The 27,213-nt window shown below is 39.2% G+C and overlaps 1 protein-coding gene across 1 annotated transcript in view; it reads right to left on the reverse strand.

Annotated features, from left to right (window-relative positions):
• The window catches only part of USH2A (usherin), a 579,889-nt gene that overhangs the window by 399,904 nt on the left and 152,772 nt on the right, over positions 1–27,213 (reverse strand). The window contains exons 21-22 of the mRNA XM_044449731.1: positions 11,943–12,073; positions 943–1,069 (exon numbers count right to left, since the gene is read on the reverse strand). Coding sequence (XP_044305666.1) covers positions 943–1,069; positions 11,943–12,073 — 258 coding nt within the window. The remainder of the gene's footprint in view (positions 1–942; positions 1,070–11,942; positions 12,074–27,213) is intronic.

Below are 27,213 nucleotides of genomic sequence, written 5' to 3' on the forward strand. Positions count from 1 at the left end.
ACTAGAAATGGGAAGAATACATCCAGTATAAGCACACCTGTGTATGTATGCTCACAGAGAATCAGTCACCTGACATCATACCAGACATGAAATACCCACTTTTTTGCAGTTCTGCATTGACTAAAACCGAGTTGCTGTGATCTCAAGAGAATCTTGAAGGTCTGAGCTTGTGATATGTGGTGGTGCAAATCCATCAGATTTCCTTAGCTCAACCTCCCAGTTTTCTGGGCTGCTTTTTCTCTGCCTAAAACTGTCTTGTGCCAAGCATTCATGTGGACATCTGGCAGGAAGGCTGCATCTGGCTTGCACACATGCTGCCTACATGCCAATCATGCAAGTGGAGTGCTGCTTCTACAAACATGACTTGTGGGCTTTGTCTTCTTGGCATACTTTGCACAAAGTATTACATACTTTGAGGAAAGAAGCCACTAGATCTCAGCTTGGCACACTTCCTGGCCAGAGTTGAACCCAGGAAAGTAGTCTGGCAGGTGCAGCATGATCTTCACATCCTTAGTCTGAGCTTCTAGGGCATTGAATTTAATTCAAAATGAGCCCAATTATTCACGGACCACATTTAGAAACATCCTAGCTATCAACTGTCAACACAAAGGAACCAGGATCACACACTGTGCTTGCCCTTGGTTGGAAAGCATTCAGAGTGACCAGGAGATCTGAATTCAAAATAAACAAATGTCTATGAATAAACTTTTCTGTGCATTTCCATCTTCTATATTGATACAAGTTCAGTCTGCGTATTATTATTGCGACCTTCCAATGAGAACATGCCCAAAAATGATTTTGGGAGGAAAAAATAGTATGACAGTGATCAGTAACAGTGCGGGGGGGGGGGGGGACGTAGAACCTATTTTGAAAAAAATATGCCACAGCCACTCTTGAGCAAATTAATAATAATCCTGTAACTGATAGTAATGATAGCATTACCTGTGAACTGCCCATCTACAATGATTGTTCCCAAAGCTTGATTTCTTACAGCAATTATATGGTGCCAACTGTTATCATTATATTGTCTCCCACCATCATTATCTGGAGTTAGTGAAACAGCAGATCCCTTTTAAAAGATATTTAAATGATTAATAAAAATGTAACTGGTTAAGTCACTGAGTCATTGTTATATCAGCCTTCAAATACATGGGTAACTTCAGTTCAAAAAGAAATTAGAATATCCTGCAGCCATAAAGATTCCTTTTGATGCTGCAGCACAGTAGAGCCATTTACAATTAAACTTTTCAACTCTGCATACAAGTGATAAATTTTCAGTCCACACAACCTCATTGTACACAGCTTCATTTAAAAGCATTAGTGCTACTGAGTTGACTTCAAACGGTTCCAGAAAAAGCAGAAATGATTGCCAGTTCGCCCCGTGACCCACAGAGACAGTGCCATCCTCCCATAGCCTCACTGTTTCTGGGTTCATCATTAAGCCTGGCTTAAAGTTGTTGGCTGAAGTCTCAGGGCTGGTCTGTGGTCATGTCAAAGGCAAGCCAGTAGTCAGAAATGAGGGAATGTAAGATGAAGCCGGTGTTTAAAACTGGAGAGCAGATCAGGACCATAGGACAAACCAGGGTGCAGGGTTAAAAAACAAGCCAGCTATCAGGAACACTGGACATGTCAGGAGGCCGAAGCAAGGAGCAAGACAAAGAGGATACAGAAACATGCCAGAGGACAAAGCCCTCATCACTGAGCAAGGTACAGCTGAAACCAAGGCCTGGTTACAGGCCTTCTTGACCACAAGGGGACAGCAGCCTGCTTGAATGAGTCAGTGCAGAACCTGAAGTCACTAAGCAGATACAGCAGCACACAGGTGAGTGGCTCAGCATGCATGGCAGCTGAGCTCAGACCAAAGGTGTTCAATGTAAGCCAGAGCAGCTTCCAATACACAAGTACCATATGCAAACCCTTTTTATCATATGAAGACCTAGTGGGAAGTACTGATGCATTCTTATATTCTTCCTCTCCCTCACATAAATGCACACACGACAAAACTGGCAGAGCATACCACATATTTCAGTGAGTATAGTCAGATCAGATGCCAATACAGACCAAAGGCACAAGAGCCAGGTGCTTCATACAGCACAGGTAAGGTGCATTTTCAGAAGTGCATTTGATTAATCAGAAGTGTTGATGGGGTGGAAGATGAAGCAGCAACCTAGCAGGACTAAGTAACCAGGAGTCAATCCTGTCCATCCATCTCCGGGCTCCAAAATCTATCTGACCTTCCTCTTGGCTTCTGGTCACAGTTCAAGAGTGGTTGGTTTTGAACCATATTAGATTATTTGTATCTAAGGACACAATCCTATGCATGTTCAGACTGAAAGAAAAGGCCCTACAGTTATGGAATGCTAGGCTTTTTTCGGTCTAAACATATATAGGATTATGTCCTCATTTGCTTAAGATGACTATCTTCCCTACTTTCTATCTCCAGACATATTCATCTGTTACTAATGCGGTTTTCCTTTAGGCACCTGATTAAAAACTGCTCTGTTCTCCCAAGCATTTAAAATAATATTGCCTTTTCAATTTTAATTTCTCTTTATGACTGTGCTTCTATTTGTTTATGGTGTTTATGAATTTATTCAATTTGTTTTGATTTTTTAAAAAAGTTTGCATTGTTTGAAAGGTCAAATATGAACCATATTAGTTATGTATATATTACATTTATATCCCAACTTTTTTTCCTCCTGCAAGAAATGCAAGCTGGCCCTTGAAAATTTTTCAATGGAAAGCCAGGGGAGGATTGAGGATGATGATGGATATTCTTTTGGCACTATTAATGCCCATGGAAAATTGAGAAAGTATCAACAAACCAGAAATGCTCTGTTCAACAAAGTATCCCTTCCACTGTGGCACTTGCGTGCTCTGTGTGCATGCATGTGTGTGCATCAGCTTTATAAAAGAAACCAGAGGGAAAGAACAGATCTGAAGATCTGTGTAAGCCGTTGTGGCAAATCTGTACATTCTCAGCAGTGACATTATTCAGTTTTGAACAGGTTAGCGTGTTTAATATTTTTATTTTTGCAGTAAGAAAATGAGCCCAAAGTTGAATGAATTTCACAATTCTTTAAGACCTTTTTTAAGCATCAGGTTGTTCTCTATGTAAAGGCAATGGCTTGGATCCAAAGTAATTCTTTTATTCAGGTAAGGGGAAGGAGACATTCCTGCTAACCCCGCATCCCTCTGCACCTAGTCCCATATTATTCCCAGGAGTCTGCAGTTCTTAGGAGCAGATTAGGGAACTGCAGGGGCTCCACTGGGCAAAGTGGAGGGAACAGAAATCCTCACTCTGTGCACATGAACTTCATTCCATTCACAGAATGAATGTTAGACTCAGTTTTGTAGAGAGTAGCTTTAGTTCTTTAGTATGCTCATCTGAGTATGCTTCCCTTTATGTCTATAAGTTTTTAGTGCTTTGCTTCCCCATGCACTCAGATAGGAAGTCCATGGAATAATCTGTTTTTCCAAACACCCTCTACATACCTGGACATCTTGCCTCCTACCTTCCTGACAACAGTTTCACAAACTGCTGCTCATTATAGTGAAAAGAATAGCTCATGCATGGTTATTAGTTATGAAGTTGTAGGCATGGAATCAAAATAAGAATCCTATTGAGATATGGGGTTGGAGAGATCTGCAGTTATATTCCAGTGGGTCTTCTCATGTGCATATATTTATTCAGATCCAGTTTATTCCCCACTCCACTGAGTTTGCATAGGATCTTGCCCACCCATTATTATTGTTGTAATTATAATTATAATTATTAATGATGATGATGATATTTCTGGCAAAAGGTAAATCAGATAGAATTGGAGAAAAGGAAGATTCAGGTAACTGTTTGTACCATTCATACTTACACTGGAAATTTAACCTGTCAGATTAGCATAGCAGCTCTACTTCTCAGCAGAGCTGAAGAAGTAAGAGCAAAATTTCAACTTCTCTTTCCTTCCTCCCAAAGTTCTTTCTGCAGCTTTGAATATAGGAATGTAAGATGGGGGATACAGAAACATTAGCAAAGCCTCATTCTGCATCCAAAGACAGAAAAATCAATACCATTTTTTGACACTAATTGCACCCTTTTTCAAATACTCTGCAGATTATTTATGGAAAGCTCTTTATATTGCCATGCCTAGCAGCTTGAGGATGAGTGCATTGTCAAAAATGGATGTAGGATCTGTATTTGGATAAACAAAGGATGGTCATTGGAAAATAATCGGTCCAGTCCTTAAAGAAACATTCATACATCAGAACAGGGCATAGGATTGCACTTGAATGGAAGCATTTCTGTTATAATTTGCATGTAAGAACTGCAGATAAAACCAAAATTTTCTTTAATCACAATTTTCTCTATTGGCATTAAAATAAATGTCTCTAAACACATGCATAAATGTAAACTATTACATGAGAGTAATTATTTTAGTGAACTGAATGTGTAACGACCTGGCAAATGAACTCTATGAATTTCAGATTTTAAGGAAGCAAAGTAGAAGCAGGCGCACAACTGAAAATCACCATCTCCACTTCAGGCATTCGTTCTAGTGAGGAGAAAGTGTTTCCAGGGGACTCCTGTTTTAGAGTTTGTTCTTTAAGAAAAAGTACAATAAAATACATTATCTAAGAAGAGATCCAGAATAAGATTTGTATTATGTAGAGGCTGTGGAACACTAACTGAACAAGCAAATCCAAATTGCTAACAATAGTTACAATATTACAATATGATAGAATTAGTAAAAGCAGCTCAAAAGCATGCTGTGTTATTAAGCATATTTTCAAGCACTCTAAGATATTGTATGCTATGTTAATCAGACCTGCATCTGAAGTTTGCTCAAACCTGTTCCCACAGTTGAGATATCTTAAAGCAATATCACTATAAGAAATTAGTCTAAAATGTTGGAATTGCAAGGAAAGTTGTGCATCAGTCCAGTGTAATTCATTTGTTTATATTTTCCATGTGTTTCTCTCCTTAAACAGGCATTTTACTACAAAAACCTTTACATCAATTAAGTAAAGAACCTTGGTGACCTTTTCTTCTAGTGCTTCTTTCATCAAGTTCACTGCATTACTGGAAAGAGAATACTAAGCACTTCCATAAGGTTTATTTTATTTTCTTTGAAAGGCGTAATTATCTATCAGTTCATTCATCAGAGTCATCAGTTTCTAAAATCTGATGTCATCTAGTAAGTATATATGGTATGGATAAAAGATCTTTATCCCATGTTAATGCATTCTATTCTATGCATTAACATGCTTTCTGTTTTGTACACTATTTTTTATTGTCTTCTACCCTATTTCAACATTTTAATATTTTACAAACACACATTTCATTATCGTAGTTTAATAATTAAAACCAGAACTGGTGTCATGCCCAATTAATGTGCCCTGGTAGCATGCCCATTAGTTTTTCCATTAGTGAATTCAACAATACTAATGGGATTACTAGCATGGGATGCTAATTGGGCGTGACATAAGAAACTGGCTTACTTCTTAGCATACCCTTGCTAATGATGAAATTAATGAGCATTTTATTAAATGCTGTCTCATCAAAGTGTACTTAGTTAGCGTTAAAATTGTTACAAACGATGCTGCATGCCAAAGATCAGGTGTCTACAAAAGTGATTCTTTATATGTTTTGGCAACAATCTGGAGCATTTTATTTTATTCATCAGAAATTGTATTTGTAGTCACCTAGTTTCAACACTTTAAGCTTCATAACCACATATGCCAACTAAAGTGTAAATTTGGAGGGAATCACTCTGAGGATTTGAGATGCATTCCTCTGAATGCTTCTGTAACGTGTTAAAAGCTGAATGGCTACCATCCACAAACCATTTACTGTGTAACAGTGCTGTCAGCTTTAATAGGAATTGCTTTGGTGTAAAAAATTTCAACCACAATAATCTCATTACAGTATTCTAGGTTAAGCAAGGTTTTTGACATTTGGGCAAGAACACAAAGATAGATACATAACCGTTTTGCATTGTTAAAGCCACATTTAGGGTTGGAAGAAAAATTCACTTGGTCCCCTTTTTCAAGAAAATGGTCATAGCTGGAACTTCCTGGACTCAGAAGGGGACTGGAATATAATTAACCTTCAGAGTGTGTACTTCTTCAAATGTTAGAATACAATTTTCAACTAAGAATTTGTGTACAAAACATGCATAATGTGGAAATTTGCATATAAAATGAGCATATTAGAGAATGTTCTGAACAGGCACATGTATATCAGTAAAATTTGCATACAGAATTCATATGTTAGGAAAAATGTTTATAAATCAGATGCAAAATTTCATTATTTGGGGGGGTGGAAATCATGAAGTGATATGGAAATAGGACTGCATAGACTTAACATGGAATGCATGTGCAACTGATGTGGCCTGGATATAGGCTGATTCTGTTCTCATCATAAACCATGTTTATCCAGATCCTTTTGTAGTTTTTATCTTGCAGAACTCTAAGTGTATACTAGTGGGAGATGAAAACTTCAAGTACTGGGTAATCAACAAATAGTTTTGCAGACAAATAGGGAAGTTCTTCTACTAGATATATCCCACCAAGTATTTCCACTGAAATGAGTTGCTGTTGTTATTTTCACTTTGTTGATTACAGTTGACTGAACCAGTCCCAGATGCTGGTTTCAGCCCTACCATTCACACTGGTTATTTCATCAGCCCCATAAATAGTGCACTAAAGAAAACTGAAGAAGAAAATACTGTACTGTATTTCCAGTCACCATGCATGTGTATGAATGCTGGGCAGTGAAGAAAGCTGACAGGAAGAAACTGATGTGTTCAAAAGATGGTGCTGGATGAGAACTTGGCAAATACCCTGAACTTGATGGAACGAGGGACATGCAAGTTCATTCAAGAACTTGCCCTGGAAGCAAAAATGATGAAACTGCAGTTATTCTATCATGGGCACATTAAGAAAAGGCAAAACTCCCTGGAGAAGACAATAGTGCTATAACAAGTCATAGGTAGGAATGGAGTAGAAAACAGAACTGCCAAAATCTTACTATCCTTGTACAAATTGTTGGGGCAACATCATTTAGAGTTTTCTGTTCAGGTTGGCTCACCTGGATAAAAACAAAATATACAGAAAAAGGCAATGAAAATGATCAAGAGACTGGAACATCTCCCTTAAGATGAGCAGCTGCAAAAACTGGGAATGTTCATCTTGGGGAAAAAAAGGAGAATAAGGTGAGACATGATACAGGTGTTTAAAATTATAAATGGAATGGATAAAATGGACATTTTTTCTCACTCTCTGTAACTTTCATAAATGTAGGGTCATTCTATGAAGCTGACTGAGGAAAGGTTTAGGACAGACAGAAGAAAGTACTTGTTCACACAATGTTTAGTTAAATTATGGAAATCAAAGACACAGGATTTGATGATGGCCACAAATCTTGATGGCTTTAAGAAAGGATTGAACAGGTTCATGGAGTAAGAGCCTATCTGTGGCTACTAGCATTCCTGGCTAGGTGCTACCTCCTTCAGTAGAGCTAGCCTGCTTGCATTCACCAGTTGATGAGGAACTTGGGCAGCGGGAGATCTTGCAGCCATCCTGTCTGGGAGATCCTGTGGGCAGCTGGTTGCTGCCATATGTATGGAATGCTCAACTAGAAAGACCAGCATGGCTTTTCTTGTGTTCTTGTGTAGAAGTAGAAGGGGAAGACCAAATACAAGATGGATCAGCTCCATAAGGCAAGCCCCTGTCTTCAGTTTACAAAAGCTGAGCAGACCTGTTGAGGACAGGCCATCTTGGAGAACATTCATTTGCAGTGTTGCCATAGGGCAGAGAAGATTTGACAGCACACAACAACAAAAGCCATCATGCAGGACAGGTCTATTAATGTCAGTAACCTATGCCATATGCTAAGGTTCAGCACCAGGGATAGCTCTTGTTTATATGCTTCCCAATTATGTGGCTGGTCATTTCACCATTGGTATACTGGTTCAAAACTAGATTAACATTCTGCTCCTGTAAAGGAGTCGTTATGCTGCTATGAAAGCTCCTGCATTTCTTAGTAAATTGCACAAAGGAAAAATGGTCGCTACACTTAAGCAATCTATTTCATCTGATATCCAAGCCTAGCTCAGTGACCTATACTTTCCAGAATGTATCTGGAATGTTTTTAAAAGAATGTGATGACCCTGGCCTGATTGACACAGCTACTGCCATTTTAAAAGGGCAAAGCTCCATTTTCGGAGTCAGCTCATTTTCCTATATCTGAATTATGTTCATTTTCCTATATCTGAATTAGAAATGAATAAAGCCATCACTTTCACTTATTCCCAGATTTATGCATTTGTTTTAATTTCAAGCTCTTCTTGTACTACTTAGGAAATATTTGGGAAATATTTGGTTAGGCTAAGAGTCAGTAACTGGTCCAGTGAGCTTCATGGGTGAATAGAGAAGAGAACCTGGATCTTCAGAGTACTGGTCCAAAGCTCCAACTGAAGAAGAGGCTGCTACATTCCACCCCCTCATCTCTGATTCCTGTGGCATAAGCTATGTGTCAGGGAATGGGATTCCCAGATATCATTTCTGATCAACATGGCAAAAGTGCATGCTCAGCCACTGTAGGCCACCATGAACTAGGGATATTAGGGAATTTAGTTTCTGTTTGCAAATCCCAGGAACACGCCTTGCTCACATCCATAAATATAAATGCAATCAGGAACAGTATTCTTTGACAAATGCTTCTGAATTTGTTTTTGCTTTCAAAAATTTGAGTATACTTTGAGCTCTACATTTAATGTATATAAAATATACAATTTTAGACTTCAGTCAATAGGGAGAAAAATAGCCTAAAAACATGCTCTTTTACTTTTCTCCCATTTGAAGAATTAAGGCAAACTTCCTATTACTAATTCCACACTCTAACAATCCTGCTGGGTGCAGGGGCAGTTTTAGACTTCACTGCAGGAAGGAATCCCACAGAGGGAAGGTAGCTGATCCTTGTTAAAGCAGCCTGAAGAGCTCCGCTGATTAGTTCACCATTCTTGTCTTTTGTCAACAGAGCAGGCCGCTTGCACTCTCCATTAGAGGGGACACTTGCCCCTGCCCACAAGCCACAGGTCAGAGCAACTTCACTATTGATTTTGAGCTGGGCTCATTCAGCCATGATAGCAAACTATAGTTTGGCAATATGTGAGTCAACCTCTAAAGAGTTGTGGACTTCTGTTCTCATTTTCCTTTGTGTGCTATGATTCTTTTGCTCCTTTCCTAGATGGTAGCAAGCCATGGTTTGCCCACACCTCTGCACAAGCAAACTATGGCTTGCTTCTACTTGCAAACTGGGCTGGAAACCAGGATTAGTTTGTGGCAAATCAAAAAGGGAGATAAAAGGATAAGAGGGGGAAGGGTGGATTCTGTGAGCCTGAGTTTGTTCACATAGTGCTAGTGTTTGTTCACACAGTACCAAATCATGATTTGACATAAAGTCTCTGTGAAATGTAGACTGAGTTCCTACATTATATCATCTTAATGCTTTTAATTGAGGTTCACATTTAATGGTCCAGGAAACTCAGATCAGGCATGGAAATTTCCCTGAATTATTTATTTTTGAAGAAAGCAGTAAGGTTGCCATTTAATTGCCATTTAATTTCTCTCCAATGCTGCTATCTCTCCTTTTTGTCTGCAGTTCTTCAGAAGGCATATGCAGAAAAGGGCAAAGTACCATCCTTGGTGGGAAACCAATTTCAGTAAAATGAATGAACTTCATGATCTCATAGGCAGCCAGGTAGCTCTACCCACCAACTTTGGGCAGCTCACAGAGGTGTGGGTTTTCTGGGAAATTTCCTCTGCTAATTTGGTTAGTTTTTGTTGTGTCATTTGTATGTAGATGCCCTAGAGAATTGTCTAATTTAACATGCTTCTTTTACTAGTATTCAATTAACCAAGTACCCCATGATATTTTCTGAAGTTGAGGAGAAAAATAAAGCACATTTATAGTACAATCCAGGAAAATTAGCCATAAACTTCTAAATTCATTAGTTTATAGGAAACATATGGCGAGTGGGTAAAGTACAGAGGCAAAGGCTGGCTTCTTACATCTCAGACCCTGCAAAGCACTTGATCAGCCAATTTAGGGTACAAGGAGAGGAGGCCATGGCATCACCAGGATGCTTGCAGCAGCAGGCGCCTGTCTGCTCTCCTCCCTGCCTCCAAGGTCATGCTCCAAGGCCCCTATCATAGAAATTCATTTCCAAAATACAGCAGCAGATTGTATGGAGGGTTTAAAGGCTTACGTTTGAATTGAACATGAGCTAAAATCACCTCTTTGAAACTCCGGAATGATTTGGCAGTGAATTAGCAAGGTGTGGCTCAGTTTGGTTCAGTTCAGTTCTGCTGCTGGCCATGGTGACAACGGAAAATGGGAGTATTAGGACTGAGCCTGGAGGGGACATATGCTGCCCATGGACCACAAAGAGGGAGCTGTTACTGATCTAAGGGAAGCGAGTCCAGCAAGATGATGGTACACTGAGCATAATACTCTGGTGAGGTACACTACACTTTACAGCCAATGACCACAGGCCACTTCCTAAGGAGCTTTGCACACCCTCTTATTTTGGCTTCCTCAACTGCCTCCCTTCCTCATGATATTCAGATAAACAAAACGATATCCATCTCCCACACCACATACCCATGAATATATTCAGGAGAGGTGCTAGGAGCAACATAATCCCTGTGGATTTTTTAATCTCCGCATGGTCAACTTTGGCTTCATGCTACCCTGTGGGTGAGTGGTGTGCTGCTTTGGTACACCTCCAGAAGTTTGATGGTAGCCGCGTTGCAGGGCAGAGGGGTCTTTTTTGGGGATGGCTTCTTTGAACTCTTAAGTCTGCGATGTCTTGTTACAGTTACCTAGTATTGCTTTGCTTCTGAATTTTCTCAGAGGTTGTTCTAAGGATGTTCTTTCCATGCATGTGCATATACTCTTCATATCCTTACTTTCCATCTCTGGGTTCCAACAACACCCAAACTCCCACTCCAGGGTTGATTTTGGTTTCCCATTGAAATGTGGGGTGTTGCTGGAACATGGGTTATTGTGATGCATGAAGTCAGCTGAGATAGCAAACCATGGTGAACCCCAGATGGTGAGCTACACTACGCATATTACTTCAAGGAACCATATTACTCCAATAATACATACTTTATCTGTATATTCATCATTTGAAGTTTCATTTGGCAAATCCACAGGTGTATTTGGATTAACCTGAATACTTTTCAAAGCACTTTAAAAATACAATTGGTGATTGAAGGCTAAATATGATTTTTGTATGCTTACACTGCTGTTACTCATCTTCTTACAATATTATGGTGTGTTATAACACTCACTGGAGTACATAATTTTGTGGCATGTTTGTGATCTATTGGTATATTTTGAGTATCTATAATTAAAGAAGACAGGGAAGGGGAGCAGTTTCTTTATAATGTTACCCCTTTCCCAGCTTCAGTCTATTTTGGTTCCAGCTATCTCTTTTGCCAAAATGGAATACACATTTATTAAGAAATGCTATTGCTTTGCAGAATAAATAATATTTAAATTCATAAAATATTTTAATTACTTCTGAAAAGAATTCCCTCAGCTTTGTATGACTTGAAGCAGCATTACTGAACTTCTGTTTGCATTTGCAGAGATGTTAAATTATACATCATTCATGTCAGTATTTCATGGAGGATAAACCATTAAAATTCTGACATTTTCAGTCAGTTTTCATAACCTCTCAGTACCACAATGCCAAAGGAACTATAAGTGTTTCAACTCTTGTCCCCAATAAATTCCACTACATACACTTTAGAGGAATCCATTAACCTCTTTGCTAATAAGCAGAGCAAGAACAAAAATTATCTTAACATATTATCAAAGATATAAAATACCTCTGAGATTGGCAACAACACTGTTTTTCACTACTTTACTGTACCTGTGGATCAAAGAGAAAGTACAGCCGTCCATTTCGCATCTGTAGTACAATATATTCCTCTTGATTCCCAGGTGAGATGGAGAAAAGTATTAGGCCATCAAGTTCTGTAGTTCTAAAACTCACTTTAATACCTGGTTAGAAATCAAAAGGAGATATTTACCTCTAGCTTTTTAATACATTCATGACATGCAAATAAATCAGGCTGGCAAGAAATGAAAAGCCAGAACTATGATCTGTGGGAGAAGAATACCACAGAGACTGGCATTATGCACCTTTGAAACCTAGGGTTTGATTTAAAGCACAGCTGAAAATGTGCTGTAAGAGCTATACATGAAGGTCCCATTCAAACGTCACTTCATTTCCGGTCCTGGAACTCAGGAAAGATCAAGTGCATTTGCTCTTCAGGTCTTCCCTCTCTCGTCATAGCTTATCCCTTTAAGAAGGTTTAATAGCACAATATCAAGCAGGAACTGCATTCAAATAAAATCTTGGGACCATCTAGTTATTCATCTGATTCTTCCTCAAGCAGGGATAACAGCAGTCACTGCAGACTGGCCCCAGGCTTTATATTGTCAATGAAGAGTCCACAAAAGAAAATCACAGGAAGATCCATCTGCTATGCTAGTCCTTTATCACTGACAAATCGTGCAAGTCCTTTATGGAAGAGTATAAATGAAGGCTCTACCACAGGTTGAACTTGACACAACTGTTCCTTGTGTCAACATCACTTTTTGCTCATTCAGTTATTCACATCTCAATAGCAGTTTTCTCCCAAAGACATGTGTTTTGTCAGGGGAACTAAATGCAGCATCTTTCCACCCTATCATTGTATGGTTTATAAACCTGGAAAGTGCAGAAAGCTGGCAGGTGGTGCCCACCAGAGAAGGCAAGGCAGAGGGGTAGGGGCAAGCAGTTCCATAAAGATTAGCTCAATTTGTTTTGCCAATATTTCTCAAAGGCAAAGGCTCCCCAATACTTCAAAAGGGAGAAGCATCAGTGGCAAGTTCACCCAACCCTTTCCTAGTGCACATGGTTATTTATTCATTTATTTAAAACATTTCTATGTTGCCCCATCGCAATAAGCCTCGGGGCGGCTCACAACATCAATAAACCATTCAATAAAACCCCAATACAATAAAACCCCAGTGCCATAAAACCTCAATAAAACCTCTGTGCATTATCAGCTAAAAATTAAAAAAAACCTAGTTAAATAAATAAATAAACAATTAAAATAAGTTTTAAATAAAAAGGTCTTAGCCTGGTGCCGAAAAACAAATAACAACTGCGCCAGGCGGACCTCTCTGGGGAGTGCATTCCATAGATGGGGCGCCACCGCAGAGAAAGCCCTCCTCCGGGTATTCACCCTCCTGATGTCATTCACAGATGGTTCCTGGAGAAGGGCATCTGCTGCTGACCTCAAAGGGTGGGAGGGCATATATGGGAGCAAGCGTTCCTTTAAGTATGAGTAAACATTTCTTGACAACTAGGTAGGCACAATTATATTTCCTCTGTGTTGCATATTAGAATTATTTTCAGGAGTCCACATTCTTGACAAAGGTACATATGATTAACAATGTGCTCTTATTTCCTATACACTCATACTTATGTCCTTGTGATTCCCTCTTAGCACACTTAACACAGAGCAAGCTAATTTATTGGGTTTTACCCAGCTGTATCAAATGAATCAACTTCTTCATATTAATTTCCCCTTCCTTTGCCAGGCAGAAAATAATAAGTAATGGAAGCTTTTCGTGTAGACAGAATCTATTATGAAAAATTAAAGAATCATAACTGCAGCACGTATTCATATTACATAATGCTACTAATTATCTTATGCCACAAGCAGTTTCCTTTGACCCACATACTTTAATCACGCCACAGGTTGTCACCCTGTGCATCACAATGTACTCACAAATATTAAGACATTCACTTGAGATAATGAACATCTATCATGCTATTAAAATAGCTGTTCAGAGCTATGTGACAATTGACTTTGAATAAACATGATGGGCTATAATCAAAAGTCCTTTTATGTGCCAATGGCATTTCAGAGGGCGTGAGATGGCTGAAAGAAATAGAGAGATTGAAGGGAAAAGCAGGGAAACTTGCCCTCGGGATAATGCCATGCTTGCTTACTTCTTGATTTCTTGATTATTTTTAATTTCTATTTACTTCTAAACTGAATATCTACCAAACAGAGAAGGAGAAAATGAAATATTCAGAAACTTCCACTCATAGATAAGCCCCTAACCCTCATTAAAAGGTCTACTTAGGAATTTCTCCCTGGAAGACAAAACCAGAAGGTGTATTCTGATTCAGCCCTTTGTTATGCTCCAGAATGGAAAGTATGGGGCCTTGTTCCAACATGGCCATTGCTGGGTCCTGGGTCCTGGCTGTTCTTTCTTCCAAAAACAACCAATCCTGGAAAGGCTGTTCAGAATGTCCTGCTTTTCAGGGATCGGGGAGCACATCACAGTGAGGCAGAAAAATGTGCCCCACCTAGTCTCTATTCAGCCAATTAAAGAAGTGCGCACTGTTTGCAGTCTTCAGAGAACTTCTGCTTTCTGGCAACCGACCATTAATCATAACAGACTGTGTTTATCTATAATAGAGATGTCCTATATTATTTCAGAAAGGGAAGATGAAAAAATGTATATATCTAAAAAGTCTTCCAGATGTATCGCACTTGATTAGAACTACTTTGTTAAAATCATAAACATTAAGTAACCATCAGTGTTACAATCCTACCCATGCTTAGTTACTAAGTTCCACTGTGTTCAATGGAGCCTACTCTCTGGTAAGTGTAGACGTGAATGCAGATCAAAACATCAGACTTTCTGCATGGAAGTCCTCCCTCCAGCAAAAATAAGCTTGCAAGCCAAAATATCATAATTTTGAACATGACACAAAACATGAGGCAGAAACAGTCAATGATCAGATTTTCCATAGTGCTCATCAAGCAACTTGCAAGTTTTACTATGCTGTTATAGATCAAATATCACAGGCGGAATATGATAGTCAGTTCACACATTCAGTTGTGAGTTGTCAAGTTCAGAGCAAGGGACATGCACTTGCATGAGTAATATCCATTTGCATGGATGAAATGAGCTGACCCTTCCTAATGAGGACATCTATCCCTTTCAAGACACGGCAGTCTCTTATGGACCACAGCAAGCTAAGGCCTGGTCTCTGTGTTATCATTGTCATAGAAACCATGATTGAAGCACCCTTCGTGTCATGGTCAGTTCAAGATGCACCCATAATATATGAAGCAGCTTGTCACGCGGAATGCTCACTCAGAGACCAGTAACAGAAAACAGGGCAATCTGCATGGGAAAGTACTCCATATCTTACAGTCACAGCATGGGCCAGACTTCACATGAGGTTGTATCAAGAAACTGCTATAGTGAGGAATCCCTTAACTTAGAACATTTGAATATTATTATAAAGGAAGGAAGGAAGGAAGGAAGGAAGGAAGGAAGGAAGGAAGGAAGGAAAAAGGCCTCTTGGTTATTTTTTCCATCCCTTTTTAGGCTTGCTTTGCCACCGGCCATCTTAAAGATCTTCTGCGATTTCCTATTTTTACTGCATTCTTTAGAATCACTCACAGCTTTCCACGCCACAGTGCCATATACTATGGCTGTGTTCAGATCTCACTAACAACAGTTAGTGAGATCACAGACCTCAGAGGTCTCACTAACCAATGTTTAGGTGTTTCCATTGACAGAAGGTACCGTGGGAATAATTATCACTTGTGATAACCCTGAGTTCTAAAAGATTCTGGCTGAGCATGATGTTCAAATGCAGCCTTTGGGTGCTTGTTGTGTGGCCTGAAGCTGAAGCAGGAAGGTTGCTTTTGATTCATAGGGATTCATAGAAAATCCTACTAACAGGCCACCCTATAGTTGCTGTACTGTACCTTTAATAAGCAACACCACTGTCTTTGGAAATGAAGAGCTTGTGGATGGAGAGCTAAATTGACCCTACTGGCAACAACATCAAGAATGTTTCTAAAACTACTAGCTAGAATGCAAAGATGTACATGCAGAAGGGGCTTGGAGAAAAGTAATGTTCCTAGCCTCCCCACCCCTTAAGCCCACTTCCAAAATTTTCTGAGAGGCAGGAGATCTTCAGAATGAGGTCCAGAAAAAAGAACATTGCTGAAAACTCATGCTTATGAGTGGCATCCCATGTGTTTGCAACTGGCCGATGTGATACAATTTTGGCCAGATCGGAAAACCACAGTCACATGTTCTTCAGAATATTCATAACCATACTTCAAACTTACCAAATGCTTATATAGGTTATTCTAAGAAGGCAAACGAGCCCAAATATTGGTGAGGCAAATGGATGGGTAAATCAAGTATTGCTTAAAAACATGGCATTACATACATCCAGAATTCCTTATCAAGTACATCATCTTGAATTGGATTCAAGCACTTCAAGTACACTATGCTATGTTAAAATGACTAATATGATACCTGCTTTTATTTTATTTTTTGCCACCCCATTATACCCATTACTGGTAAAACAAACAGGACATTTTAGCTTTAATCTTCTTACTACATAACCCAAATAACTTCAGTCATGTTTGCATTAATGTTGCATTAATCATGTTGTTGCGTATTAATGAGTTTTCAGGCTATGCTAATTACTGTCATAGATTCTGCAGCAGCCCATTAAATATACAAATTACAGAATTAAAGAGCCAGAGCTCTTCATGATTAATCTTTAAATGGAGAAAAACTAATGATGTCTGTACAAAGTTTCGCTCTACTTTGGGCTGACTGAGCCCAGTGAGCAGTCAATTAGAGTATTTGAGGAATAAGAAACCCCGAAGATTCCGTAAGAGCTTTTGCTTTTCCCACAGTTATTTGAAACAGATACTGGGTATGAAACCTTTTCAGATTTTCTGTTACACAAACATTTATAATATCTTTCTCTCTTTAAGACTTTCTTAAGTGTCTACAGACTTACATTCATTATTATGTACCCAATGGAAACAGCTGCCTCTGTATGAATATAGTAAATCAATCTTCTCTTTTTAGCAAGGACACCAGTCCTGTTGCTCTCTAGTTAAGAAGATTTACAGCAAACCTTGGTGAAAACAAAGGCGAGATAAGTTTAGAGTCATTTGATAAGATTTGATGTATTAGAGGCACTTTCCCCTCCTAGCTCCTGAATGATGTTTTGTTTAGGAACAGAACAATGGGTAGTGGTTAGGGGCTGTAAATTAAGAGAGATGGATTCTGCACCAAGTTCTGCCACAGACACAGTGCAGAACATTAGTCAAGTCATTTAACTTCTTCTAGCCTAATTCCATGGACCACCCTTAAAATGGAGGCTGGAATTATTGGTGTATCAAATTTCTGATACAGTATTAGAAAAAGAAAATGATGCTGTAAAGATCAACACTTAATTGTATTTCAAAAATAATTTCACTCTTTCAAATCAACTTATTATTATTTATTTCTGGAAAAATCAGTAACATCTGTACTAACTTCCAATTGAAACACATGTATAAGTCATAGAGCTAGCACTTCCTGAGAAAATATCCTATAAAATAAAGTAGTATCATAACCTAAGAATGCTTCTTAGTGTAAGCAAGAGAAAAGCATGTACAGCTATCCACGTTTTGGTAACATCCCCCTGGATTATTGCAATGCAACATATGAGGGCTATACAAATTATGTGGATACCTCAGTTACTGCACCAATCAACAGTCAGTGTTTGGACTGGTTGTTCAGGTCACATCTCACCAGTCTTACACAAGCCATAATGTGTCCCTGTTTGCCCTCAGGCCAAGTTCAAAGTGCTGGTGCTTACGATTAAAAACTCAAATGGCACGGGACCAAGTACCTAATTGAATTCCTCTTCTTGATGCTTTTAAAATTCTACCTGAATTTTCAAAGAGGGCATTTTTGGTAGAGGCTTATCCTCAATGGAATATCCAAGCAGAGAGAAATGACCAGAGTCAACTAGGCTATCCTTTAGACATAAGACAAAACATTTGTATGCACCTTGGCATTTTAATATACTCTTAGATTTTAGGTGTCTTAAACTTTCTAACTTTTATATTGTTTTACTAGCTCATTGTTTGGAGGGCCTTTATTATTACTTTATTGCATTACTGATCATCTGCTAGCAGAACAGAAAGTGTTAGTAGAATGGTGCTCCCCTTCCCACTGCAGCCCCGTTCCATGTACCATTAAGTAGATTTGGATCACCCATAGGGTATAACAGAAAAACCCATTGCACAAGCAAACTTCCCATCCTGCAATGTTGGATTTAGCGCCATATATGTAATGAGCCAAGATATGATGCTCAGCCTGTATTCCACATCTGGTACTTGCCATATAGCACCTGATCTCTGGCCTACGTTTTATTATGTTCCTATTGCTGGCTGCCTGACTCTCATCTGCCCTGCTTAATGCAGCCTAACCCAACTGTTAATCCATGGAATGCATCTTCTACTTCAAATTCATAAAGCCTAAATGATAGCAGATTTAACCATCTTGAAGTCATCCAAACAAATAATTGAAGATATAAGATTTACATTTCAAAGTTCTTCATTAGCTTGTGTTTCGTAATAACTTCAGTAGTATAGATATTGCATAGGAGACCAATGAAAAAAAGTAATTAAACTAACCGAAGGAAAAGACTATGGCTAGAGCTAGGAAAAATACAATTAGTTCAGAAATAAAGTCAGTATAATGATCTGAAACCCAACGAATTTTGACAACAAATGTTCCAGTCAAGGAAAATCCTGAACACATAAGAACAGAAACAGTAAAGGTATATAATAAAGTAGAAATTCTGCAGCAAGTCAGGCTTTTATTGATTATTAGGCTAAGCACCTAGTGAATAAAAGATAAGGAGTGATCTGAGACAGACATTAAGCCAAAGTGAAAGTGTAGGATCATGAGGAAGGAAAATGAATAGGTGCTAGGAAAAGATGATTGGCTGGTTTTCAAGCCTCTTCTCTGACTTGTAAATAAATTGTTCTTGACCCTCCTGGTTTTGCTTTCCAACATAGGCATCTACAGGAAGGACCAGGAGGGTGCAGTTGCACCTCCTTGGAAGAATTTCCAGATTCCCAGCTTTAAGGCAGAAAAATGCTAGTCCTCCTAGAACAGTGATGGCAAACCTTTTAGAGGCCGAGTGCGCAAACTGCAACCGCAAAGTGCCAACACTGCAATAAAACCTGAATACTAAGGTGTTAGTTTAGAAAAAAACAACTCATACATTAACATCTTTTGTCTTAAAATAAAAACACAATAACAGCACTTTCAATGATGCAAACATATATATCCTTGGCAGCACACTGACCAGCCATGTGAAAGCTTGGACAAGTCACGGCTAATGAGTCATGGCTCATGATGTCATCGCCTGGCACCACTACTCCTTTCCAAGCATGCACATGGCTCCTATGTGCGCTGTTGTCTGATGCTCAGCTGCTAGGGCAATGCTGGGGCGAGTTGGCTCGCATGCCGACAGAGAGGGCTCTGTGTGCCCACTGTGGCACGCGTGCCATAGGTTCGCCACCACTGCCCTAGAACCTGAGATATGAAGCAAAAATCCTGCTCACTCATTTTATAAATAAAATACTCTACATTTTCATCAGCTAAAAAGCATTTTGGGGTTTAAACTGATGCATGAAGTCATAGTAATGTTTGAAACACCCACTGTCTGGAAAAAAAGAACATCCTGGTTCACTGGAAAGGCTTCGGGGGCCTTCTCTGGTGGCAAGTGGACATTACCTCCAAAAAATCAGTTTAGCAATCCAAGTGTAGCTTAGCTGGGACAATAATGTTTCTATCCAAAAAGGAATGGTAGGAACAAAGATCTGTATAACTAAGGTTTTGTTAATTTTTTTTCTGAGTTTCTAAGTGTTTTAAAAATTACCTTTCACAGTGCATGCAGATAACGTTCATTACTATACCTACTTCACAGGAGTCAGGGCCCTGGCTAAGAGAGTCAGACTTACACCTGCCCAGTAACAACAATTCAGTTGCAGAAGAGGTAGCTCAAGGTATGGCAAATCTGCCGTGCATACAGGGATTATTATCTAGAGTCCTGCTGGGTGTGATATTTTATAGAAATTCAGCTTGTGGGCAGGGCAAGGGGGCTTATGAGGTTTATTGGTGCCACAGTATATTACTAAGGCCTAGAGGGTGTTGCTGCGATGTGTGCATGTGTGATTTTAAGAAAATGTGCAAATCTTTAGAAGGTTTGTATGGGGCCTCTCCACCTATCGTTTACTGCAGGTCTTCTTGGAGCTGAGATGTGCCATTCAGCCCTCTAGAAGTTAGTAATTTCTTATAGACTGGAGTAATAAAGAGCCCTGTTGGGAAGACAGCTGGATCAATTGTGGGCTGCTGGCACAGCAGTGCTTAGGAGTCAGCTACAAGCCGAGATCCTGCTCCATATTTATTATTTTTTATTTATTACATACATTTATACCTCATCCTATCACTCCTTTACCATGAAAGGAGGTGAAAGGAGCCCAGGAAATTTGGCTGTAGTAGACATTGGCTGAATACCTGTTCAGAAAAAAATGCAACTAGAACTTAGGATACAAATTTCGCAAAGCAGCCTTAGTTTCCATATCTTTCAGAAATGGTGGACCAGCAAAGCTCCCTTTGTTTAATTCTAGGGTTAACGTAGAAGATCTCCAAGGTCTATTGCACCTCTGTCATTCTGTTTTAAGGGCAGTGATCGCATGAGTTGTTCATCAGAACAAGTATTTCCTTTCATTTTCTGTATTACTTTCCTATATTGCCTAATAGCCAAAGCTTTGAGGGTGGTTTACAGAGATCAAAACCTTTTAAAATACACTGTACATAAAAACTATATACATACAAATGTAAACAGGTGGTGCAAAAAAATGCACATTTATTTCAGACAATGTCAAAAAATCAACAAGATAATAAACCCAGCACCCTTCTTTGTCTCAGAATTTGACAGTATACAGAGAAGGGTCTTAACCTGATCATTGCATAATTGTGGAACCACACTGAGAAGGCCTTCTGAGCCACCCTCGGAGGAAGCCCCTGGAGGAAGGCCTTAGAGGGTGAATATGATGTACAGATAGGTTCATGCCGGAGAGGAGCTTCATCAGATACTGCAGTCCAGAGCTATGAAAGGTCTTTTTTAATAGATCAAAAACAGCACATTGACTAGGGATGTGTGAGGAATCTGTTGATGGGGTGGGAATCTGTTGGATTCCCTGGGTTTGGCTCCATGGATTCCACTTTTCCCTGCATAGGAGTATGAGCTCCTGGTAATTATGCCCAGCATTTGCATAGCACTCACCAGGAATCGAGCCCCAAATGAATACTGCACAAGCAGTGTCTCCTTTTGTGCCATTGTTGAGCAGCCATTGTTTGTGCTGCTTAGTGTGACATGCAGGAAGGTTGCCAGTTGTGCAACCTGCTTTCCATGAGCATTTGTGGACTTTCTCTTGGCTTGGGTCACTTTTCAAGACACAGCCAAGCACAAGAGGAACCCTGCAAACACTAGAGGGACAGATTTTGTGGAGCTTCAATCCACCCCTCATCTGGACAATGTCTCTCTTCAGTTCTATCTGTGCACCTGTCTTTCCATCTTGCTTTTTGTTGCTGTTGTTGTTTTTAATAACCCTCACTCCAGAGAAGTGTTGGTTGGAGAACACAATGACTCTTGTGAGAAACTTCGCAAGAATGCTCTTCTAGAACACAAATTTCTAGGATTTTCTGCCAGTTTGGCTTGACTTCTAAATGTCACAGAATATGATTCAAAGAAACAGGGTAGAAAACACAAGGAAAATGCACATGTGTGTTATAGCAGCTCATGCTTGTGTGTGAACTAAAATCATGAGAACCGCTGTGCAGATCTGCCTGTCTCCTAGAGAAATTCATGCAGGCTCTCATGCTCCATACATTCTGCTGTGAGGCATGGCCCTTCCACAGGAAGAAGTGGACATGAAGCCATAAGTTTCAGTAAAAAGAAAAGTGATTTCATCAGACTACAGTGTGGTGAAACAAAAGCTCAGCAAAAGAAATCCAAGCAGAAATTCAGCAGGAAATGCAAGTCATGGCAGGACTGCAAGAAGATCAGACTACACCCGGCCTAACCTAGAGTTTCAAAGCAGAACAACAAACTCAGCAACAAATCTGCCAAATGCTAATGATTCAACCAAGGAGCCAATAATTGCAAGTAAGAAATATACAATATTTCATCCAGTAGTGTTTGCAGTGCCATTTCCCCTAATTATTCTTGACACAGTGACCTTCTCCGATGGAGACATAAAACAGTTTGTTTTATTCAGAACAAACAAACGCACCAAAGTTTGGTGAGAAAACTATTTGATGTAAGGACTATAAAATATTAGTACCAAAAAACAACAATAAAAGGCCTTCAAGTTTCTGCTCACATCCCAATTAAATATGCTTTTTGTTGTTTTTGCTGTGATTTGGCAACATGATGTAGCCAGACTGGTGTAAGGCTTTGGGCCCCTATGCAAGTCTCATTCTCCTAATGCCCCAGTCCACCCCCAGCACATTCCCACCCCTCCCCCCAAGTTCTGTGGCTATTTCACGTTCAGCACTTTGGAGAGTGTCCGCCTCACCACCACAACTCCCACTAGCAGAAAATTCAGGGCAAAGTTGGTTAACATTTAAAATACTGTTCAAATGTTAAAGAAAACTTTAGAGCACCAGCTTGGCTTCACTTAACTCTTAATAATTGTGCAATTTTGTGGAACTGTTTTACTTCTCAGAAGCTCATCAATTATACTCTAAGAACTATTATAATAAATTCTGTTTTTCCCTTTAGCAAACTTTCAGAAAGTTATGCCATGCTAGGTTTTTTGCCCATATTTTTAACTTTCTTTCAGAATAATGAATTGGTTTCCATCTCCAGAATCAAAATTGTGCAAAAGCGAGTTATATTTCTCTGATTGTGTGGGAGCACGGGTGCTGGTTGTGCAAAATCTTTCCTTAAACCTATCTTTTCCCCCACTTGTTTGTTTAAGGGAATAGGTCTTTCGGAGGCCAGTGTGCTGTAGTAGTTAGACTGCTGAATCAGAACTCTGGAAGTCTTTGTTCTAGACCCCAACCAGCTCTGAAGTTCCTGGCTAAGAGGCTGCCTGGGGAATACTGGACTCATAAGATGCTTTTCTGCCTAAACATGCATAGGCTTGTACCTTTATGGCTTTTATCACTTCTGCAAAACCAGTCATGCTTCTGTACAAGGAGCAATTGATTATTTGTATTTAGTTAAATGGTATTTTAAACTTTAAAATGGTATTTAAACTTTAAAATGGTATTTTTCTTTTCACAATTTAATAATATAAAATGATATATTATTTATTTCAAGTTACAAATGAAAGGAAAATGACAATAAAAGTATTCCACAAAATATTGCTAGATAAATATTTTGCCAAGACAAATCTATGTTATTTATAGTAAATGCTAATGTGGGTTTTAGCTATATTTCCACTAGGCAAACAATATGCAGTTCTGACTTAGATTTGTAATCAGTACAAAAGAAAAGCATCTGTTCTGCATTCATATATTCCAAAACTTTCCATATTGTACTTCTACTTCTAGCCTGTAAATGTTTTTTGTCACCTACTCCACCATCTTGCAAATACTTTGATAATTTATCATTCTCATATATTTTCAGATTTATGGGGTTATAAAGTGGAATGACAAATAAATTAAGAGAAGAGAAAGATCTTTTTTCAGTTATAGAATCGCTAATCTCTTTAAACTTATCACAGTCTACTAGAGGAAGGCAAGACAATATGTGAAATTTGGCTTGCTTTTACTAATGAATGTGCTTATTAGTCACCCTTACACGGTGCATGCAATGGCTAAAACTGAAAGGAAACTTAAAAGCAGTGCAAGTCTATCAACTGAGGTAAGTTATAGAGAAATTATAACTTATATAAACTATTCCTAAACGTGCCTCTATACTTAAAATTAACATGCAAGCTTAGACCCCCTTTTCTGGGTGATGACTATGGTCACTGCACAGTGAATTGAGCCCAGAAGCATACTGGCTGTTCAAACAAACCAGCTGAGCATGATTCCGCTGCCCCCTGTCTATGTGGAGCCATGTGGCTGCATTTTGCATTAGCTGAACCTGCAGAGTTGTTTTCAAGGACATCCCTTCATTGTGTACATTTCAGAAGGCTTAAAGCAGGTTTAGTCTACATACCCTTTAATACAGCATATGCTATTATTTATGAATAGTGTAGATTAATGTCAGTGTTATCAGTAAAAGGTTAAGAAAAATGAGAATCCAAACAAAACCTTATTCCTTGCAACACACATAATGTTCAACTTCAGAAAAATGGGTCACTTACAGAGAACAGTTTACTTCAACAACAAAAAATAAACTACTAATTTCTAGCACTGCCAACATCTGGGTCTGTTGCTCTAAAACCTCACACGGAAACAAGTTTGTTTCTCTTGCATAAGCTTTCATGCACAGGTCAGCTAAATCAAAATTTAATACCAGGACTACATCCTATCTACTACAATTTCATAACAAGGAGAAAGAGGAGCTCAGTCTGGAAGTACTGTAGCTGTGTGCATTTCCATCCAAACAGTTTTTAATCAAAAATTAACTCATTTCAATAGGGCTTATCACCATACAAATGGTGATAGAATTGCAGGGTTTTTGTTCTACTGGCATCCTAAGTGAAATTGAGGAAGATAGAATATTGAGGAAGTAAGAGAAAGCCAGTGTGGGGCAATGGTTAATAATGTGGGACTGGGACTCAGGCAATCTGGGTTCTAGGTCCAGTTCAGCAATGGAGCCAACTGAATGACTTTGAGCCAGTCACAAAGTCCTCAGCCCAAGCTACCTCACAGCATTGTTGCTATGGGGATAAGATTGAAAGCAAGGAGAATAATGTAAGCTGCCTTGCACTCATTCTAAGAAAAAAGTAGGATATAAATAAATGAGTGTTTCTACAAAACACTTGCTTTTACCAAGGATCCCATCAGGAGTTTGGCTTTTAGCATGGTTAGAGAGAGCCAGAGTTGCATGTTAGCCTGCCATAATGGCACAGAAAGCAATGTTCCAGGACCCATAGGACAGCTCAGAAAATTTCCATGTTTAGAAACATTACTCCATCCTTGCAGGGGGGAGCCAGAGATCTGACCCGCCTCCCCCTGGCAGCCACTGTGGGAAGGACCTCATTGGTGGGCAGGGTGGAATGGAGACCAGAGAAACCAGAACACAAGCATCCAGAGCCTCCTCCAGCATCCTTTCCTCCCTCTCCAAGGCATCCAAGGTCCATCTAGTGAAAAGTAGCAAGCAAAGTAAATCTTACTATGGGTAGGGGTGCTTTTTGTCAGCTTTGAATGGTGCAAGATGTTTTGTGGACAAGGATAGTCTGCCATGGTAGCTTGTGCTTTGCTACCCTGAAATCTGATAAATGAAGTGCATTGTGTATGGGGCTGCCCCTGAAGACACCTGAGAAGCTCGGCTAGTGCAAAATGCAGTAGCTGGAATGGTAAGCAGTACAGGCAGGTGGAAACACATTGTATTGATTCTGTAAGTGTTGCACTGACCACATAATTTCTTTTGAGCCCAATTCAAGGTAATGCTTACTTTTAAAGCCTAAGTGGTGTAAACCCCAAATATCTGAAGCAACATAGATCTCTACATAAGGCTGCCCAGATTAAGATGATCAGGGAAAGCTCTCACTCAAATACTTAGGAATATTATGCAGCAACAACGGAACAAGCCCTTCTCTGGTGCAGTGCTCCTAATTGTGCAGCATCCTCCACGTGGAGGTGTGACCAGTGCCAATAAAACAATCTTTTCTGTGCCAACTCAAATCTTTTTTCTTGTCCAGGCATTTTAACTGGTTGGTGTTATCTTTCTGTATTTGTTCCTCTTTTTGACATGATGATTTTTATAGGACAGCTTTGATGATACTCCTGCTTGCCATGAAAAGCATTAGAATATTTTAAATAAATAAATATGTGATAACAATTACATGTCTAGAAAAAGAAGGAGAAGTGCCATGCTGGATAAGAACAAAGGTCCACCAAGTCTAGCAAGTTTGTTCACACAGTGGCCTACCAGCTGTTCACCAGATTCCATAAGCAGGACAGGAGTATAGCAACCCCTTCCTGCCCAAGTGCCCCATCCACTGGTATGCACAGACAAGCTGCCTATGACACTGAATCAAGGCCAATGATACCACATTACAGCAGCTGCAATTTACAGCCCCAGTACCATTTAATATTTTTGAGATCTGTTATAATAAATTAGTTTGTAAGAACCTTTCAGGATTACTTCAGTTATAGGAACAGCACAATAGCAAAGTCTGGCTGATGGAAAACCTCATTCTGCTGTCAGTATTTCAACCTGTTAAAAAGTTGATCAGTGTTATCAGTACTGTGATGAACAAAAGAAAAGGCATAGTTATTAGCATTAACAAAGTTGTGATTGCAGTATAGGATTTTATTCTCTTCTAAGCTTTTGTTTTTTCCCTTTGATTTTATGATTCCTCTTTTTCTATTATGTATATGATTACTTTTCACAGCTTGAATTATAAAATAAATTTGGCAAACAACCTGGCAGGAGTGGTATTCCATCTTAAGAAGAACAAAAAAAAAAAAGCATGAATAAGATTTATTGCAGAGCTCTACTCAAGTGCCTGAAATACTGGGAGAACACACAATGCCTACTTTTAAAAAACATAGATAAAGTTGGCTGATATAATATCTTCACGCAGAGAGATTACCTTGGGCCTGGAGCATGCCTGATAGGTGCTGAAGCCTCTGCCATCTACAGGACGCACTTGAGAATAGCTAATGAAATAGTCTGTATGAAGAGGCAAACTAGATCACTAAAGAGCAATAATCAAGTCAAAGCACATAATCTTGGAAGATGAAAAAACAAAATCATGTTAGAACTTTTTTGGAACTCCCACTGGCTTCCCACCTGGACACTGATCAGATCTGCATAGTCTTAATTTTCAACAGCAGTACAGCTAGAGTTGTGCAAATCAGCAAAACTGATCCTTGCTGAGCTCCCTAGCTTGCATCATGAAGCTAGTTCTGACTCATGTTTGCAAAAGACTGTGAGCTTTATTCTGCTCTACAGTTTATGCAAAAGATAATGTACATGCTTTTCTCTGATTGCCATGTGTTTGTGTCCAATTTTCAAGAGTATATATTTTTTCATGAACATTTTTCAAATGCACAAATGTTCAGAACACTCTTTGCTGTTGTTTGGTAAATTGCATTGCATACTTGGAAAT

The sequence above is a fragment of the Varanus komodoensis genome, unplaced genomic scaffold, assembly GCF_004798865.1.
Source record: "Varanus komodoensis strain SLA01 unplaced genomic scaffold, ASM479886v1 scaffold1, whole genome shotgun sequence".
Taxonomy (NCBI): domain Eukaryota; kingdom Metazoa; phylum Chordata; class Lepidosauria; order Squamata; family Varanidae; genus Varanus; species Varanus komodoensis.